General features: G+C 39.3%; 1 protein-coding gene and 1 long non-coding RNA gene across 16 annotated transcripts in view; both read left to right on the top strand.

The window, feature by feature from the left end:
• Positions 1-18,265, top strand: part of ZBTB20 (zinc finger and BTB domain containing 20) — a 796,445-nt gene that overhangs the window by 744,019 nt on the left and 34,161 nt on the right. For 12 of the 15 annotated variants that reach the window (XM_032299331.1, XM_032299318.1, XM_032299321.1 and 9 more), the window contains one exon: positions 1,861-2,048. Coding sequence is in view for 11 of the 15 variants with exons in the window: in XM_032299318.1 (XP_032155209.1) it covers positions 1,861-2,048 (188 nt within the window). In the remaining 4 variants the exon portion in view is untranslated. Of the gene's footprint in view, positions 1-1,324; positions 1,489-1,860; positions 2,049-18,265 lie in introns of all 15 variants that reach the window. The other 3 variants (XM_032299329.1, XM_032299328.1, XM_032299330.1) reach the window with 1 other exon arrangement.
• On the top strand, positions 15,039-16,145 carry LOC116565593. The gene is made up of 2 exons (XR_004275525.1): positions 15,039-15,244; positions 15,308-16,145. It is a non-coding gene; the product is annotated as an uncharacterized LOC116565593 (long non-coding RNA).

The following is an 18,265-nucleotide window of genomic DNA, read 5'->3' on the forward strand; positions in this document are numbered from 1 at the left end:
GACCCAAGGCGTGAAAGAGGATGGAGAGCCAGTTAGTAAACAATCAGCTAGATAAAAGGCAGTAAGGTGATTGCAGTGAAACTGGAATGGAAACACAGATGTTTATTGATCACAAAGAACTGATTGATGAATTGGCTTTAAGGTAGAGGAAGGTGTATAGTGACCCTGTGTTTTCTAACCTGGTGGTAGATAACAGTGAGAGAGATATGACCTTGGAGAAAGCATTGGTTTTAATAAAGGAGTTGGGCTTTAGCAACTTTGAGCTTGGCTACAGAATACCAGCTTCTTGGGGGTCCATGTAGACACTCAAGATTTGGGGTTACTCTCATAATCACCATTCAACAAACAATTGACAAGGTCTTATAATTTGTTGCTTCTCTTATATTGCCTTCCTCCATACTGAAAAAGATGTCTGAAAGTCTCCTCTATTCTAATCTTTACCATGCCATCTCTGCCTCCTGCCCTCTGAAGAAACAGATTTTATTTCACAACCTGTTGGACTGAAAACACAGCATACTAATCATAACACCATATTCTGCGAGGGCAGATTTAACTACCCAGTACAACAAATTTAAATACAAAATATTCTGCATAACAAGTCCATTACCATGCTCACAGAAACAAGGGAAACATGGAACAAATCTACTTACAACAAATTCTGTACCACACATAGTTTTCTACACATAAAAGAAATGCTTTTTCTGGTCACTATCCACATCATGATAGAAAAAGACACAAATCCAAGTGAATTGGGGAAATGTTCAGAAACTATTACTAATAATCCAGTTTGACTGGGGTCTAGGTTATGTGTAGCATAAGTTAAGTGTTTGCTAATTTCATATCAGTTGCATTGTCCTTGGGAGAGGAGACCTGAGCTGACTGATAGCTGTGCTGTTTTACTTCCTATTCTGACCTTGTATAACAATAGTAACAATTACTTTCTAATTCCCTTCACCCATCTCTTCCTTACATCTCAAACACACAATCACACCCTAAACTCCAGGACGATGCACTAAATCCAAAATCTTAGGCGTAGGATGAGTAGAGTTGGAGTAGAGAAATCTCTGCATGTCACCTTACCTCCTTAGCTACTAGAATCTAAGCTTTTCTTTGACTTTTCACTTGCTACTCTCAGAAGCCTCCATCACTACCCCCTCATCTGTACTGCCTGCAAATTTAAATTGTGATTTGAAATTTTATTGATTTAAAATAAAGTCTAAATAACAGCAAGAAAGTTGAATGTTCCATAATGTATTCCATGAGTAGAAATTTAAAGTTGGAAGGAACCTTTAAGGCCTTCTAATCCAAGCCCTTTATTTTACAGATGAGGAAACTGAAGCCCAGAGAGGTGAAGTGAGGTGCCCAAGGCCACACAGCAAGTTAGAGGCACAGCTAGTACCGTAGCTCAAGTCTCCTGACTCCCAGTCCAGTGCTCCTCCCATTACTCCACGAGTCCTGTCTCTAAGCTTCCTGACAAATGCTAGAACGGTAAAACTTCCACTAGTATTTTTCCAGACCATGTTAAAACTCCTAAGGGGGGAAGAGGGATGCTTTCTTGGATAATGTCAGCCATACGTAGCTCAAGCTGTCTAAAGTTCTGGGACAGGGTCTTTTTATGCAGCCAACAGAGTCCAAATGTGGTGCTGTTTTCTTGGCCCATATGCTTTCATGTGTTCCCAGTTAGGCCATTACTGGAGGGAAAAAAAACAAGAATCAGCTTGTTTTAAAACAAGGGACATACTGGACTCCCTCCCATCCCCCTTCAGAAAAAAAAAATCAAGTTATCTTTAACAGATTCTAAAAATGCCTTTTCCCAAATATGCAGTCAGTTCCTTCAAAGGGCCCTTTGTTTATTTTCAGGAAGAAACCCAAGACAGCTGAAAACCAGAAGGCATCTGAGGAGAATGAGATTACTCAGCCGGGTGGATCCAGCGCCAAGCCGGGCCTTCCCTGCCTGAACTTTGAAGCTGTTTTGTCTCCAGACCCAGCCCTCATCCACTCAACACATTCACTGACAAACTCTCACGCTCACACCGGGTCATCTGATTGTGAGTACACCACTAAGGTGATGGTGTCTTCGCAGTGCTTGGAATAATGCTTCTCCCCTGGGTTCTGGCTTTTTTACTTTCAGAGCAAGCTGTTTGCATTTGGTCTTCTAAAGCAGCCAAAAGCAACGTGCCACCATTTTCATTCAGCCAACATCTATATATTTTAAAAGCTAGAGTATATTTAAAAGCCAGGTGACAAGCCATTTGACCTTAAAAGGCTGATTAATTACATAAACCACGTTCTTTCCTAACGTTAACTCAGAAAAAGAAGTTTTGTTACCGATGTCTATTTATTCTTGATCTGGATAACGGCACTTCCACGATTACTAAATTGAACAGCCAAACATGGACCTCAGAAAGCCAGTTAGACACGAGGAAACATCCATTTTGAAATTACATAACACAAGTCAGATTTGCATTCGTTATTGGAGTCTCATGTAGCTTGGCTGAATTTCTGTCTTTCCAGTTTTTAATTTATTTTGAAGTGGTTAAAGGATAGCATAAATTTACAGAAGAAAAGAGAATGGCTTCCAAGAATTCAGAAGCCACCCAGACTTCACATAGCCAATGAGAATCCAGGTTAAAAATATTTTTTAATTAAAAAAACTGCCTAAGGGCTAAATTTGGAAATGGGCAGCTTAATGCGATCGTCGCTATTGAAATCACTTCTTTGCTGTTTATTTTTGCCATCTTCCCACTAATCTGGGAGTCACTTCTTCTAATTCTATTTTAAGCAAGTTGATAAATCACGTTTAGGAGATTTTTTTCTCTTTCTGAAATGTAACCCAATACTTCAGAGAAAAAGAAACATGTGTGTTGACAATGGAAAGGAATGAAATAACTTTGGAGTCGAATCCAAAAGAATATTCCTTTTAGTCTTAAGATACCCAACAACTCTTCTGAACTGATCTCCATACACGATGTCTGGTAACATGCAAATAACTGGCATATTTTTTTAAAATGAGGAACATAAGACCCGCAAAGTTTTATTTCAAAAATAAAATTCTGTCCACAAAGACAAAAATGATTAATTAGGAAATAAGATTCTAAATCTTTTATTGTTATTTTTCTGACAGAACAAATGTAAAATTCTGCAAAGAAGGCAAGAGACAAATCGGTCCAGGAGATTCCATTCTCTACTTGCTTCGTCATGATAGTCTTTGAATAGAGGGAAATGACCTGGGGCAGGTTTGGGGTGAAGAGAGCTTGTACTACTTAAGGTTGGACTAAGACCATCTAGCCATCACTAGAAAATGAAAAGGGAAGTAACGTGGGCCAAATCTCTGTGGCCCATGAGATTTGAACAAAGTTGCGGCTTCTAAAGAGAAACCAGGGGGCAGGCGCAGGGATGGTGTCCTGAGGACTGTCCTGATAGTCACATCCTTGGACCTTCTTGCCTGGCAGCCTCCAGTGTAATAGTAAAGACAGAACTGGAAAGTAGCATGGCACAGTGCCTACAGGCGTGTGCACACCGTCCCTTCCCACCAGGAAAAGAGCCCGTTTGTGTGGTGAAAGGGCTATTTTCTACATGCAAATCTTCATTACCTGGCTTTGTGCCACACCTTATGGGTGTGGATTACCTAGAATTGTCTTGGCCCAAAAATCTTCTGTTATGGCAAAAATAAATGTTTTGCTGAATAGAAAAAGCATTGGGCTTCATATTGTGCTTTATCATGAGCATCCTCTGGCCAGGCCCTAGCATTGGCATGAAGTATGTTTAAGGAACAGCATGAGTATGGTGTCACCATACATCTCCTTGGTGGCCCTGAGGAAGCCAGTGGATGTGAGCTCAGTTGGAAGAAAAAAACGAGGAGGGGAAACCTGATCTCCAGCTGTTTAGAAAGTCACTTTGATTTTTCCATTAAGATGTGTAAGTCTTCTCTGTTCCAACCTGTTGTTTAAATTGATTATACTTTTCTCCAAATATATTTGGATTGTAGTTTGTCCTGATTTGAGCCTACACTTAGAAGAAAATTGTTTTTAGGAAAGATTCACAGAAATCTGTCCATTTGGAGATTGCTTGAGAGAAGACAGGAAAAAGGTTTATTTTAAGCTGTTAAAATTTTTGGATGCTCTTCTTGCATTCAAGAGGATTTTTTTTTTTTTTACTTTCAAATGTCATTCTTACCATAGATTAATTTAAAAGCCTAATTTCTGTAAGGTAAAATATTCAGTTCCTATTTAGAACTAACAGATTTGGGGCATTTAAAAATAGTGCCCTTGACTTGTTAGTCTCTTTAACTTCAGAAACATTCCACCAGTGTGTGGTGTTCCAAGCTTTCACAAGTGCCTGAATTTTTATAGCACCTTTTTATTTGTCATGTGTTTAGCAAAATTATTCTTAGTCATGATTTAATGCCCATTTCCTGTCAGTATGATCCTTCCCAATTTACAGATGAGAAAACTGAGAAAATTGACACCCAGGTAGATGAAAGACTCGCTTGTGGTTAACTCATTTGGGTGTTTATGGATTTGCTCTCATTGTGAGAGCGTTTCTTATTGGAATTCTCTATTGAGCCCAAAGATGGCATTCCTGGCTCTGAACAGGCATCTTCAAAATGTGCAACTACTCATATTGGTGACTGGGTTGTAAAACATGATGGATAAAGCATCCTTACAAAAGAAAAGCCGGCTCTGCATAGGAACTGACTTGGGTGGGTAAGCCACAGTCTTTTTGCATATGAAGGACATAGGCTGTTTTACAGCAAAGATGACAAGTCTGACCCCTTAAATTCTCAGTTGACTATTTAACCTACTGTGCCTCTTCAAATTTGGCAAAAGATCCCAGTAATATTCAAAACAAGAAGAAATACAGTTGAGATATGCTTTCTTTTGTGAGCTGATGAGGTTAATATTGCTGCTAATATGTATGTTGCTTTCCAGTGTGCCTACTAACACAATTTCCTTTTAGCAATATTTCCCCTTTACCTCCTAGCTTATCACCTCTTCACCATTGCTAAAAGCTAATGGTAAGCAAATTCAGATGGTGATAACGGAAGGCATTAAGATGAGTTATGGAATCTGAAAGGTAAAAAACACCCTAGGTGTTTGACAAAGAAGTTACCCACTAAACAGGCTGAGTATGAGCTGAGCCAAGTGCTCCCTTTGAATGCTGAAGCAGGACTAAACCAAGTCAGTAAAGCAGATGAAGCTCTCCATATGAAAAACCTTTCTTGACAGCTATCAAGCTGTAGCACATCACAGTCATATACATGTGATAGACGTGACCAGAACTTTTACTTGCATATTTCTTCCATTTTGTTTTCCCCCAAATAAGGCTTCCATTGAAAGAAGTGATTTTCCTCTCTGTGGCGGTCCTCCCTACTTCTGCTGTGGAGCCACTTATTCTGATGTCTTTCTTTTGCTGGAAGCTGATATCCGTGGTGACTTACCTTCCTATGTTTTACACCGGCCTCATCAGACTGTCTGTTTTTTTGTGTCCTTGCCAAGATGCACTTACCCATGAACAGTTTTTATTTATTTTTCACTGAACCTTTACACATTACCAAACTGTCATGTGGGTGGATTTAACTTTAGCTCTATAGGTAGCATCACTCTGCTGGGGCTGGGCACTCGCAGAGGCCGGTGGGCTCTCCCTTTTCCAACTCTTGCCATCCGCCTTCCTTGGCCTCCCCCTCCCAACCATTTGCTTTACCCGCCCAAGTCCCTGTGATTAAAATTTTTAGTACACTTGGCTCATTTTGAACTTTTAGGCAATTTTTTAGAGAACAAAACAAAGAGGATTTTTATGGCAAACTCCATTAATGCCACATTAAGGCTGACATTTTAATTACCCCAAAGTCAGGAAATGCAAAGTTCAGGTTCCCACAGCAACAGAAACTGTCCCCTTGAGTGCTGGCATCACAGCAGATTCTTTCATTCCCTGATTACACAACACCGGGCGTGGGGACATTGTTTTTATCCACGTATGTGGAAAGGAGCACAGCTTTTATCCTTTGATTTTTTTCCTGTAACTACAGTTGAGGATATGGGTCTTTAGCTTCCCTCCCAAAACCATCTATATGTATTATCCTGGAACGGAAGACTCTTATAGCTCTGCATGTGCACACGGACAGAATTAAAGTTGCTGTGGGAACATTAACTCTGATTTCCGGACTTCCGTGCCAGTCACATTTAAACCATAATGTTGTAATTTTTGGCATGTAATAAATGTGCATTTCATGTACACAGACAGAAAGAAGCATAAAATGTATTTTAAAGAGCAATTAATTACTAACTTTGTGATTAAAAAACATTTGGTGCATGTTCCTTCCCATTTAGCATCAGCTGCTGGTCTTAGCCAGGCCTAATAGATGACATACTGTGTCTCATCCTGTAACTCAGATGTACTTACTGTATGTTCCTGTTCTTCCAGATAATTAATTCCCTTAGTAAAGCTGTAGGGGGAAAACAAAATGGAAGGAATATGCAAGCATGTAAATAGGGTAAGGGATATTTTGAAAGAAATGATTCATTTCTGAAAATAAACCTTTTAGTCCCTGATAATGAGCCAGAAATCTGCTAAGTGGGTGTAGACAAAGGTTTCTGGCCACCTTAGAGCATCTGGTTCGGGGCCATAAGAACAACTTGAAAGCAGATTTCCTCTTGAATTCTAGGCATGCCCACTGAGGGAGTGATTTTACTCTAAAAACTTTTAGGCTTAAGACTTAAAAAGTTGTTTTACTCTATAACAACTTTTTTATGCTGTATTCAAACTGGAAAGTAAAAGTTATAGGGCATCGGTAAGATGAGGGTTTTGCTAAAGAACCCCTGACTTAAAGAGTAATTTTTTTTCTTCCCTTACATTTAAATTTGGTTTACCTATTTGTGGTGGAGAAGGAAGTGTTTCAAAATAACTGAACGGGTTTGTGAGTGAAAGGAGTTAGTAGCAATACTCTATGGTGCCATATTTAAAAATGTGAATGCTTGAGCATATATTTGAAACCAGATGAGATAAAAAATTTTACTGAAAGGATGTATAGCTTAAACTCTAGGAAAGTCTTTAAGGGAGACGTGCTCAATGAAGAACCTCTTGCTATCTGTTCGTTCTGTCTCCTGTTGTGTATTTCTTTTTGTTCAATTTGGTTGCATATGATATTTAACCTTTAGGAAAGATACATCAGTTTTAGAGGGCTCCGATTTGCTTTTACTTGGGCTGTCTCTATGTGTGAATGTATGTCTGTATGAGTGAAAACTGCTCAAGCAAGTTTGAAGGTCTCTTTGGCAAATTTGACTGCGTGTTCAGAAAGTTTCCAATCAGAAAGCTGATTCAGTGTAAAACCTTCCAAAAACTTCCTGAGGCACCTGTTCACATGAAAAGATTGGATTTCTGTTGGAGGTGCTCAGACGGCAGTGTTTATAACTGAAGATCTCTGTTTGGTGTGCCAAAAAATGAAAAACATTTTGGCCCCAGAAAATCTCCATAAATGTTCAAAATGTATAATCAAACAAAAGCTTCATTTGGATTCAAATGCATGTATCTCAGCAGATGTGTCTAAACTAACTGGAATCCCACAGGAGCAGCTGAACTGGATTTTGGTATGTCTTGATAACTGAAAGAGTTATTCTTAGACTTTGGAAGGACAAAAATGGTCCATCTGTGAAGAACCGTAATAGAGACATGGCAAAAAACAGCATCCTCTGAAAGAGTTTATTTATGGAATTTAGGACAAGTTGGACAATCCTGAAAACATTTTAGGGTCACACTAATTTGCAAGAAAATATAGCCAAAATGGAATGGAATAACAGCCACAGACAGTTACTATCCAATGGCTTGTTATTAATTTTCTAATAAATTCCATATCAGTTAAGCAATAATAGAGCGTCTTTGGTATGACCAAGTGCTCTCATTGCCCCCAGAGTATCCTGCATTCTGGTTTATTCTATGTCCGGTAAGGACTTATAGATTTATCTTTTCATTTAAACTGTTTTTCTGTCATTTCATTAGCCAAGTAAGTCCCTCATCTGTTGTGTGGATTTTATGTCATTAAAGAGAGTCTTTCCCTTTTTAAAAAGTTACCTTTCTACCTCCTAGTTAATTGATATATAATCTCTTTGGAATTTCTTCGTTACCTTTTACGCCCTTTATTTAGAGATTATAGTGCTTAGTCCAGCACTTACACATTAGAAAGCCAGTTCATTTTTTTTTTTTTTCACGTGCTCTAATTTCCTAGAGTTTCCACTTCATGTATTTGGGGACATGCTTATTTTTAAAAAGCACAGGTCTTGAAATTTTGTATCTTAATCTACCTCTGCTTTTAAAATTGGCCCTCTTTTTATAAAACATATTATTTCCCTATAATACCAATTTAATTGGGTTTCTTCCTTGGTCACTGAATGCAGTAATTTCTGGTAGTCATTCTTAATCATTCATTCATTTAGTAATTAATTCAGTCATTGATCAATGTTATCTAATCCCTCCTTCTGCACCAAGTCCTCAACCAATATTAGGGATGAAAAGAGGAACAAGATGCCATCCCCACACCTTAGGAACATAAAGGGGTAAATACAGATGCATAATTAAAATGTTCCAGTATGCACAAAATGCTAAGAGTTCCCAAGGAAGGAGGCTGTTGCAGTGGAAAGAGCTCCACACCAAAAATGACATTAAACTGGATCATAAAGGAGTGGACATTTGTAAAGTCGAAGGCAAAAGCAATGGCATTCCAGGCAGAAGGAACAGAAAGAAGCAAAACTACAGAGGCTCAAGGAGAGCGCAGAGTTTTCAGAAAACAGAACAGTTCAGTTATGACACTGAGGCCTTCTGACACTTTGCCTCATTTTAATCATGGGACAATTTGTATTTGAGTAACATTGTCTGTTGTTATAATTCAGCTGAGCCGAATCATGTCCATTTTGGAGATATTTGCTTTCCAAATATGTAATAAAGCAAGACACACACTTTTTTTTTTTTTTTTTTTTTTTTTGAGACGGAGTCTTACTCTGTTGCCCAGGCTGGAATGCAGTGGCGTGATTTTGGCTCACTCCAACCTCCACCTCCCGGGTTCAAGTGAATCTCCTGCCTCAGCTTCCCAAGTAGCTGGGATTACAGGCACAAGCCACCGTGCCCAGCTAATTTTTGTATTTTTAGTAGAGAGAGGGTTTCACCATGTTGGCCAGGCTGGTCTCAAACTCCTGACTTTGTAATCCACCCACCTCGGCCTCCTTAAGCACTGGGATTCTAGGCATGAGCCACCGCACCTGGCCCCACTTATTTTCTAATAGGCAAAAGCACCCTTTTGTCCACAAAGCCAGTCAAAGTAAGAAAGTATTCTGAGGGACCTAGTGATGATTTTGATCAGTAAATCTCAAAATAAATTTTCTTTTTTGTTTAAACAGGGTCTGGCTCTATTGCCCAGGTTGGGGTATAGTGGTGCAGTCTCAGCTCACTGCCACCTCTGCCTCCCAGGCTCAAGTAGTCCTCCTGCCTCAGCCTCCTGAGTAGCTGGGAACATCACATCCAGCTAGTTTTTTTTTTTTTTTTTTTTTTTTTTTTTTTTTTTGGTAGAGACGAGGTTTTGTCACATTGCCTGCCTGGTCTCAAATCCTGAGTTCAAGCAATCTGCCTGCCTTGGCCTCCCAAAGTGCTGGGATTACAGGCATGAGCCACCACACCTGGCTCAGAATAACTAGTTATTGAGACAAGTTCATTCCTGGAGCCAGAGTCACCTACAGGTGTCATGCTAGAACTTTGTCATTGATTTGTGGCCCCTCCAGACTCTTAATAGTCTGTCTTCTTGTGAAAGCCTCCCAGGTCCCTTGGCAAGTCTGGTCTCAACGCTCATTGGCCCAAGTTACTACACTGTGCCATATTGCTCTCCCAAACATTGCATAGATATGATTGTCCATATGCAATTGTTAGGACCCACTGCTGATTTTCAGGGTTCTGTTCTTCATCTTGCCATCTCATCACATGCAGGAATACATCTTTAATTCTTATCTACAGCTGCTAGTGACAGTTTTATGTATGCTTCCTCTGGTCGTGGCAAATTTCATTATATAAAATTAGCATTTCTCCGTATCTGTCAAGACTTCTCACATCCTTATTAAAATAAAAGAGGCCACATGCACTACTGCCCTTAGAGTTGGATCATTTAGGATTGATTGAGAGCATGCATGAGGATTCTTTAAGGACTTCTTGCTTTAAGGAAATTTCAAGTCGGTTCTTTCCACCAGTCACCTTACGCTAGGTACCATAATGAAGTACCTTATTACTTCATCAGCAGAATGAGCACTTTATGCTTTCTTTTCTGCTTTTCGTCTACCTCTGAATCCTTTATTCTCTCTGAGGAATGTGTATCAATTCTAACTTTTTATCAGCACTGCAAGATGAAAGTTTACCTGGTCTATACCCATTATTGTACACATGAGAAAACTGGAAGTGTCTTCAAAAAAGTTTCACAGCATAATGGGTGACAGAGTCAGAAACAAAACCCTGCCCTTTCTCCCACCATTTATGCTGCCTGTTACTAAGTCTGCTTCTGGGCAAATTTAACGTTTTCTGAACAGAAAGGAGTCGAGACTATTCATCCATCAATATAGTAGATGCTTTCAATGTGGAAGACCACAGGCTAAGTATTGTGCAGGATGCAGTTTTATAAACTGAAGCTCTATGCTCAGAATTAGAGTTTGGTAGAGAAGATCAGATAACATTCACAAACAACTTCCGTGCAGAGTGGTTAAAGATATGTCCCCATACACAGAGACCCACCAGAGCATTGATTCATTCACTCAGCAAGTATGTATAGAATATATCTTTTGTGCCTGACACTACAGTGAGTTCCATGAGGACACAAAGGTGGAGAAAAACAGACTCCACCACCAAGAATCTTAAAACAATACATGTCCTCACATCACCAGTATCTGAGAATTTGGAAAGTTGTAAAGTATATTTTAATCCAGTTAACAGTAATATATAGTTAGGTTTATTAGAGATGGTTCCATTTGAGCTCTTTTGAAAGACTGGAAGTGAGGCATTAGAGGATTAGGTATGAGGGGTTTGCACTCTGTTGCAGAGCTGTGGAAGGGTATTAAGTAGGGCCTGCCATGATCAAGACTTTGGGAAGATCTAATTTAGCAGCCTGGATGTGAGAAGGAGTGACTTGAGGAAGGAGAGGGCCCAGACAGCACTGTCAGTAGTTTACACTAGTGGTGACCTGAAGAGGGCTGGTAATAAGAGGGATGGGTAGCATGCTTGCAACAGATTTTGAGGATGAGGGTAGACAGCTCTGGGAGCTGAGTGTTGGGTACAACAAGGGCAGTTATCAAAGATAACTTCAAAATATCAAGAAAAGATGAAAAGCATTTAAAGGAATTGAATAGAGTTCCATTTCATATAGTGCTAAGTATGAGCTACCACACATGTTCCCAGTGGAGACGACTAACACTGAGTTGCAAACAGGGTCCTGGGGTACAGCAGGAATACTTGAAATTAGGACTAGCAAACACTTTGTCCAGGAGGCCACACTACAAGTCATAAATATGGGAGTAAAATTGAAAGAAATCTTTGTTAAGAGAAAAAAGGAAAGCAAAACCTTGAGAAATATTTACATGAGTGATAAGCAAGAGAATGAAGAATGAATAAAAAGAGGAAAAGACAAGGGGGGTGTCGAAGAGAGAGGAGAAAAAAACAGGATAGCGCAGAGAGACCATCAGGGAGAGGAAAGGTCAGCAGTTAGTATCAGGTGTCACAGATCCCAACAAAGGAGAGACCTAGGAAAAGATTACCTTGGGTTCCGGGATTGCCAGCCTCCTGGTTGCTGTCAAGAAAGCAGAATCAGATGTGTCACAAAAAAGATCATAAAGAGGGGTTCAGGAGCAAACATAGGATAAATGGGAAAGCAACTATTACAATGTACTTTTTAAAGAAGTTCAATATTTTAAAAAGAAACAAGGAATGGGTAACTCAAAAGTGGAGTAATGAATATTTTTATGATACAAGAGTTTCTAGCCCATTATAGACTGAGAAAAACCAGAGTTAAGGGAGACTCTGCAATTAAATAGGCAAGGTGAGAGGGAACTAGATCTTCCATTTCACAGGGCAATGGGAATGGTAAATATATGTAAAAGGAATTTGAAGGCACTACCCAAGCCCAATGAGGCAGTAATTAGATTATATTGGTTCTTTCTCTACTTATTTTCAAAATTGCTTTCTATTCTTTTTAACTAATGAGAAATAATGTTTTGCAAGAATTATTACTTCACAAATATTCACTCAGTTCCTTACCCTCAGTAATCTCTGAACGCTATGTAGAGGATAGGTGTCATACACTTTGAGCATTTAAATTATCTTAACAATTTTTAAAACCATTTTTTAGAACAATTGCTGTTTTTAAAACAACAATTAAAGCCTAATCCTTTAAAAGCCATGTTCTGTGTACTTCTTTCATGATATGCCCAATTCAGGTAGCTCTGTAATTACCAGTAACACACCTATGTGTTGTTCTCAAGTCCTCCTTCATTGTCATGAGACATCCTCAAATTCGTTATTTGTAGGGGGTTTTCAATTTGTTTACTTAAACTATGCTGCTTTCTGTGATGGTCCAAGACATTCCAAAGGCCAATGCCACCTGGACACAAAGTATCTTATATACTTTTAGGATGGTGATCTGTAACCAACTGAATCAAATGTTACTTTGTTCTACTTGTAAATTACCTGTAAAACTAAATAAGGAGATTATTTTGTCACTACTGAAAATTATATAAACAACCATATGGAAGAATTTTGAACATGAGTCTTTATAATCTCACAAGGCCAAATGAATTCATTGTTGATGTCAAAATTGACCTTGAGGAGTTTTCCTTTCCTCTCCAATTCTAAAAATGATTTTCCTCCTACTTATTTATCCTCACTAGTTTTAGCTTGGTTATGTTATCAGTTTCATACCGAGATATTAGAACAAAGTGTACAAAATTTTTAAGAAAGCTTGGTGTGGCATGCAGAATATTACACAAAGAGTTTCAAGAAACAATAATCGAATTAACTTTGTCATTCTTTTGCTGTAATCACTTTCATACCTATGTAATCACTTATTATCTCTGTCTCATATCTTAACCAGGTATTTAGATGTAAAGGAGATAATGAAAGAAAGGTGCATATAAGTTTGAACTACAAAACATAACTCTGTGTCTAATGGAAAAGACACATGCAAATTCTGAACTAAAACTTTTAGACGTTAACCCCAGGTGAAAGGAGACACACCATTTTCTCGGGAAAATACTATAGGTCTTTACATGTAGGCCTGAATGGATTTTTTCCAATTTTTAGAAAACCTCAGAAATCTGGCCCTTTCCATTTTATTCTTGACCTAAAGGTCCCAGATGGGTGACTAGATCCTGGGATTCCTGAAATGGCCTAAGTAATTCTGGGTTGACATGCTGACTGGCACTGCAAAGCAGGCCTGGTTTCACTGGGCAGTGATACAGGCAAAGCATAGGCCCACCCCCCAGCCCTGCTCCAGAGCAGGGGTTCTTGTCCTGGAGATTTTGGACTCCACTGGTACCATGACTGGGCCTTTCTCTTAGAGGTTCGTATTCTTTCCTGCATGTTGTTCTGGGACTGTGGTTTAAAGATTTTGTTGTATTGGGGTCAGAGAACTAAAAGAAGGAAAAAACCACTTCCCCAGGACATATCCTAATCAGAATCTGCATCCTCAAACCTGGCCCCCAAGAGTGAACTAAGAAGCAAGGAGGAGAGGTCCCTGTGAATATTCCAGTGCAAAATGGCTCCTGATGCCCTCTCGGATCCCTCCAATATGCCTTCAGGGCAGGGGCAGGTCTGATAACAGGCTACTAAAGCTGTTTCTTGAACATGTTGATAATGGACGAAGATTGGGGCTATGCCTTATTTTCCAATATTCAGAAAATATTTTTTCACACCCAGGGTCTAGTTATTTGCTCTTATTAACATGAACTTCAGCCTATGAATGCATTTTATGTGCCTTTAATTAACCTCCCTATGTTTCCATTTCCTCATGTGCATAATCGCATAATGAGAATAAAAATAGTATCTGTCTCATGGGATTATTAGAAGGATACAACACCATATGTAAAGCCCTTAAAGCAGCACCAGAGAAACACCCAGCACTCCATGAGGTTGAGTGTCAGCTACAGTTGAAGTGTTTTAAAATTATTAATATGAACTAAAATGATACAATAAAGCAGAATCAGATGTGTCACAGAAAAATACCATAAAGAGGGGTTCAGGAACAAACATAGGATAAATGGGAAAGTAACTATTACAACGTACTTTTTAAAGAAGCTTAATGTTTTAAAAAGAAATAATGAATGGGTAATTCAAAAGTGAAGTAATGAATGAAAGGATAGGTGCACTATCCTTTCCCTGTGAGAATGAGACTGAAAAACTCTAGATCTGTAGGAGAAGAATGTGTGTAACAGAGTCACCTCCTTCACTTCAAGAAAAAGCCAGTGCCCCTCTGCTTGTCCCTTCTTGGATTCAAACTTAAGTAGACTGGGAAGCTTCTCCATTATCTTTTTGCCTTTTTTTATTTTCCCGTTTTTTTTGTTTTTTTTTTTTTTTTTTTTTTTTTTTTTCTAAAAATGAAAGAGGACTGATATGCATCATCTTATTCTTACAAAACACCCCATTTTACAGATAAGGAAATTGGAACTCAAAGAAGTTTCAAAATCTCTCTGAATGTTGTCTTCTTGGCATAGGGAAGGGTTAGAGAATTATTAATATTATAGCATTACATTCTAGTGTTAATCTATTAAGTTCCTTCTTGTCTTCAAGTGTATTCTAGTGAATAAGAGATTTTCAAGCTGGGCTCAGTGGCTCATGCCTGTAATCCCAACACTTTGGGAGGCCGATGTGGATGGATCACTTGAGCCCAAGAGTTAGAGACCAGCCTAGGCAACATAGTGAAACCCCGTGTCTACAAAGCAATTAGCTGGGCATAATAGTGTGCACCTGTAGTCCAGCTACTTGAGAGGTTGAGGTGGGAGAAACACCTGAGCCCAGGAAGTCAAGGCTGCAGTAAGCCATGATCATGCCACTGCATTCTACCATGGGTGACAGACTAAGACCCTGTCTCAAAAAAAAAAAAAATCAAAAAAAACAGAGAGAGATGTTCAAATTATAGGGAATGGATATGTGTGCTCTATTACCTCAGAAAACATTGCAGGATCTGTACATTCACCTATGTGCACCCATCTACAATCTGCCCATTTCACCTTAGGTGCCCTTTCATCAACACATTCACCTATGTGCACCCATCTACAATCTGCCCATTTCACCTTAGGTGCCCTGTCATCAAAGCACCTTCCAGTCAGGATACCTGAAGAGAGCAAATCACCAGATCCTTAGAATGAACAAACTTTTATGCTACCATATTAGAAAGCCCTTTGCAAAGAAAAATACTTACAAGTAAAGAAATGCATCTTTTATTTTTTTCAAAGTCAATCTGCTTGATGGTTTGAGAGTTGTCTGAAATAATTCAAAAGAGAGGTAAGCTTAGAAGAGTAAATGAGTTTCACTTCCAAAGAGGATTGTTTGTAATCACCCTGCTTACTTACCTGCTTCCATTCTGAAGCCGTCTGCAGTACTTGGAAAAAGTGTAATCTTAAAAAATTCAGTAACAGTCACTGGCTGACTGTACCTAGGGTACCCTCCCTGTTCCGTGGTGCTCACAGTTTTTGGTAATGCATGGAGATAATTTCAGATGTTTGCTTCTCTTAACTCCTGAGCACCTTTGCTTCTCACTGTGGAATTCTAGAGACACATGGGTATAGAACTTGATCTACAAGCCTCCTAGTAATAGTTGCAGATTAGGTAGAAAGCCAAGCTAGACTGTACACAAGTCTGTATAAATCCCAAAACAGAGCTTTAAAATAATAACTTACTGAGTCATGATTTCTGCATCTCATATGCAGTATTCCTTAAATCACATGTTGATGGCTAATCAACAAAATCCAAAGACGCAAATTAGATGGTACAATATTTACAGAGAAAATATATGTGTAGTTTGAAAAGCAAGGATTCTCAGGGTTACACTCCCACCCCTATTCCCCCCAGAAATGATAGCAGTTGCAATCTGAACTATCAACATTGTAGCCAAGAAAGGAATGAATATAACAATTAAAAAAGAGAGATTTAAGATAGAACTTCTTACTCAAAGGAGTCTGGACCTTCAAGAAATATGTTTAAGAAAGATTCGGAAGAAATACTAGGTAAGATGAATTATTCCTTTTACTCAAATAACATTCTAGCAGTGTACTTGTTAAATGTTTATTTTGGCCAGATGACAGAATTCAGGAGGGCAGAATCTTGTTTAGCTTGTCCTCTGCTGAATCCCTAGCACCCAGCAAAGTGCTTATACAAATTAGGAGTAGGTGCTCAGCAAATGTTTGTTGAATGAATAAGTGAATGTGGTGGGGAGAATGAAGCTAAAGTAATGGTATAGTGCATTTGTAAGCATTTAGCCCATTTGTAAAAATAACGGTACTAATTTTTTACCCAATTCTTTTTTTTCATTCAGCAGACCTACAAAAACAAAACAAAGTGTATCACAAATACCCTCTGCTTTTTATGCTGAGGAAACAGGAAAGCTTTCTTTTGATTGTAGGCTGCTACATGTTTTAATTCTAATAGCAATATGGCAGGTCAACTTTGTAGTATAATCTGGTGCCTGTTTTTGATAGATATCATGGAAATAGATACTTATTTTCAAGATGCTCAAACAGATGATTAGGCGAAAGCTCTAGCAAACCTTGAAACAACAAAAAGAAAAGGTTTTCCCACTCCCACCTCCCATTGCTGTAACATCCTGCACAGTTTTCTGCAACCCCACATTCTCCTCCTTGTTTCATCCTTTTCCTGGGTCTAGTCTTTGTCTAGGGAATACGGCATGTGACTGTCAGTCTAGCAAGGAGACAGTTCTTGAGAAATCCACCCCCTACACACTGTGTTCCCAAGCTCCTCTTACGGGAATGGCATGATTTGATCAGCAGCAGGCAGAGCTGGCCCAGTGAAACAAGAGCTTGGCATAGAAATCGTAGTGCCCTCCTGCTGGAAGGGCCCTCAAGAGACTTGCTTCATGCCCACCCTCCCTCAACTAGCTGGACAGTAGAAGGATGTGTAGAAAAACAAATTCCTGGCTGAATGAATAGAGGATTAAATGAATGAGAGATGAGTTCACTCCTCCAGAAGTCCCCGCCATCCCACTTGAATAGAAAGGCTAACTTTGAAGCCACTCTGTTCTCCATGGCACTATTTTGTGTATACTCAGCTTTGGAATATGGTTGCCATCTGCTGCCAGTGCTTAGGACTAAGGAAGTATTGGGGTGGGTAGGAGGAGGCTGGGAGGGAAGAAAAGAGACACTTAAAATGAGCTAATGATCTCCTTTGTGTTGGAGTCTAGGTTTCAGAACATCAGTCCTGTACTTCAAGAACAAAACACCAGTGTGTCTTAGACCACACCAGGCGCCGGCACATCAGATAAAGACTGTGCTGTGTGGTGTTCAGCCACTGAGCCTGGAGAAGTTCTAAAAGTGAAATTACAGGTGCAAACTGAGGAAACTAAAAGGAGAAAAGGCCAAGGGTAAAATACAATTAGGAGGGCTCTGCAGATATGTATCTTTGGGGTTACGGTAGTTGAAAAATGAATCTACTAATTAATGAGCTGGATAATACTATAAAGACAAGGAATTTAAGGATCTTTAGAAGAAATGAGACACTTTTCTATACATTCCGGGTACATTGCAAGCCTTTAGTATAATCTCAAGGTGAAAGTGACCTGGCTGTTGTGTATTGCTGTAGATTTAACTATTTATTAAGTGTTACTGATTGCTACACTAGAGGCATGCATGGTGCTCCTTTAAAAACAGAAAAGGCTGTTAAGCAAAGCCAACAAGACAACCGAACATCTCTGAAAGGCAGCGAATAGCTCATAGAGCTTCCTGGCTTCCCTGATATTGTTTGTATAAATCGTTGGGGGTTTTTGTTTGTTTGTTTGTTTGAGACACAGTCTCGCTCTGTTGCCTAGGCTAGATGCAGTGGCATGATCTCAGCTCACTGCGGCATCCGCCTCCAGGGTTCAAGTGATTCTCCTGCCTCAGCCTCCTTAGTAGCTGGAATTACAGGCATGCACCATCATGCCCAGCTAATTTTGTGTTTTTAGAAGAGATGGAGTTTCACCATGTTGGCTAGACTGTTCTCGAATTCCTGACCTCAAGTGATCCACCCACCTCAGCCTCCCAAA

Source organism: Sapajus apella, unplaced genomic scaffold, assembly GCF_009761245.1.
Source record: "Sapajus apella isolate SASKATOON/1434 unplaced genomic scaffold, GSC_monkey_1.0 scaffold40, whole genome shotgun sequence".
In the NCBI taxonomy this organism is placed as follows: domain Eukaryota; kingdom Metazoa; phylum Chordata; class Mammalia; order Primates; family Cebidae; genus Sapajus; species Sapajus apella.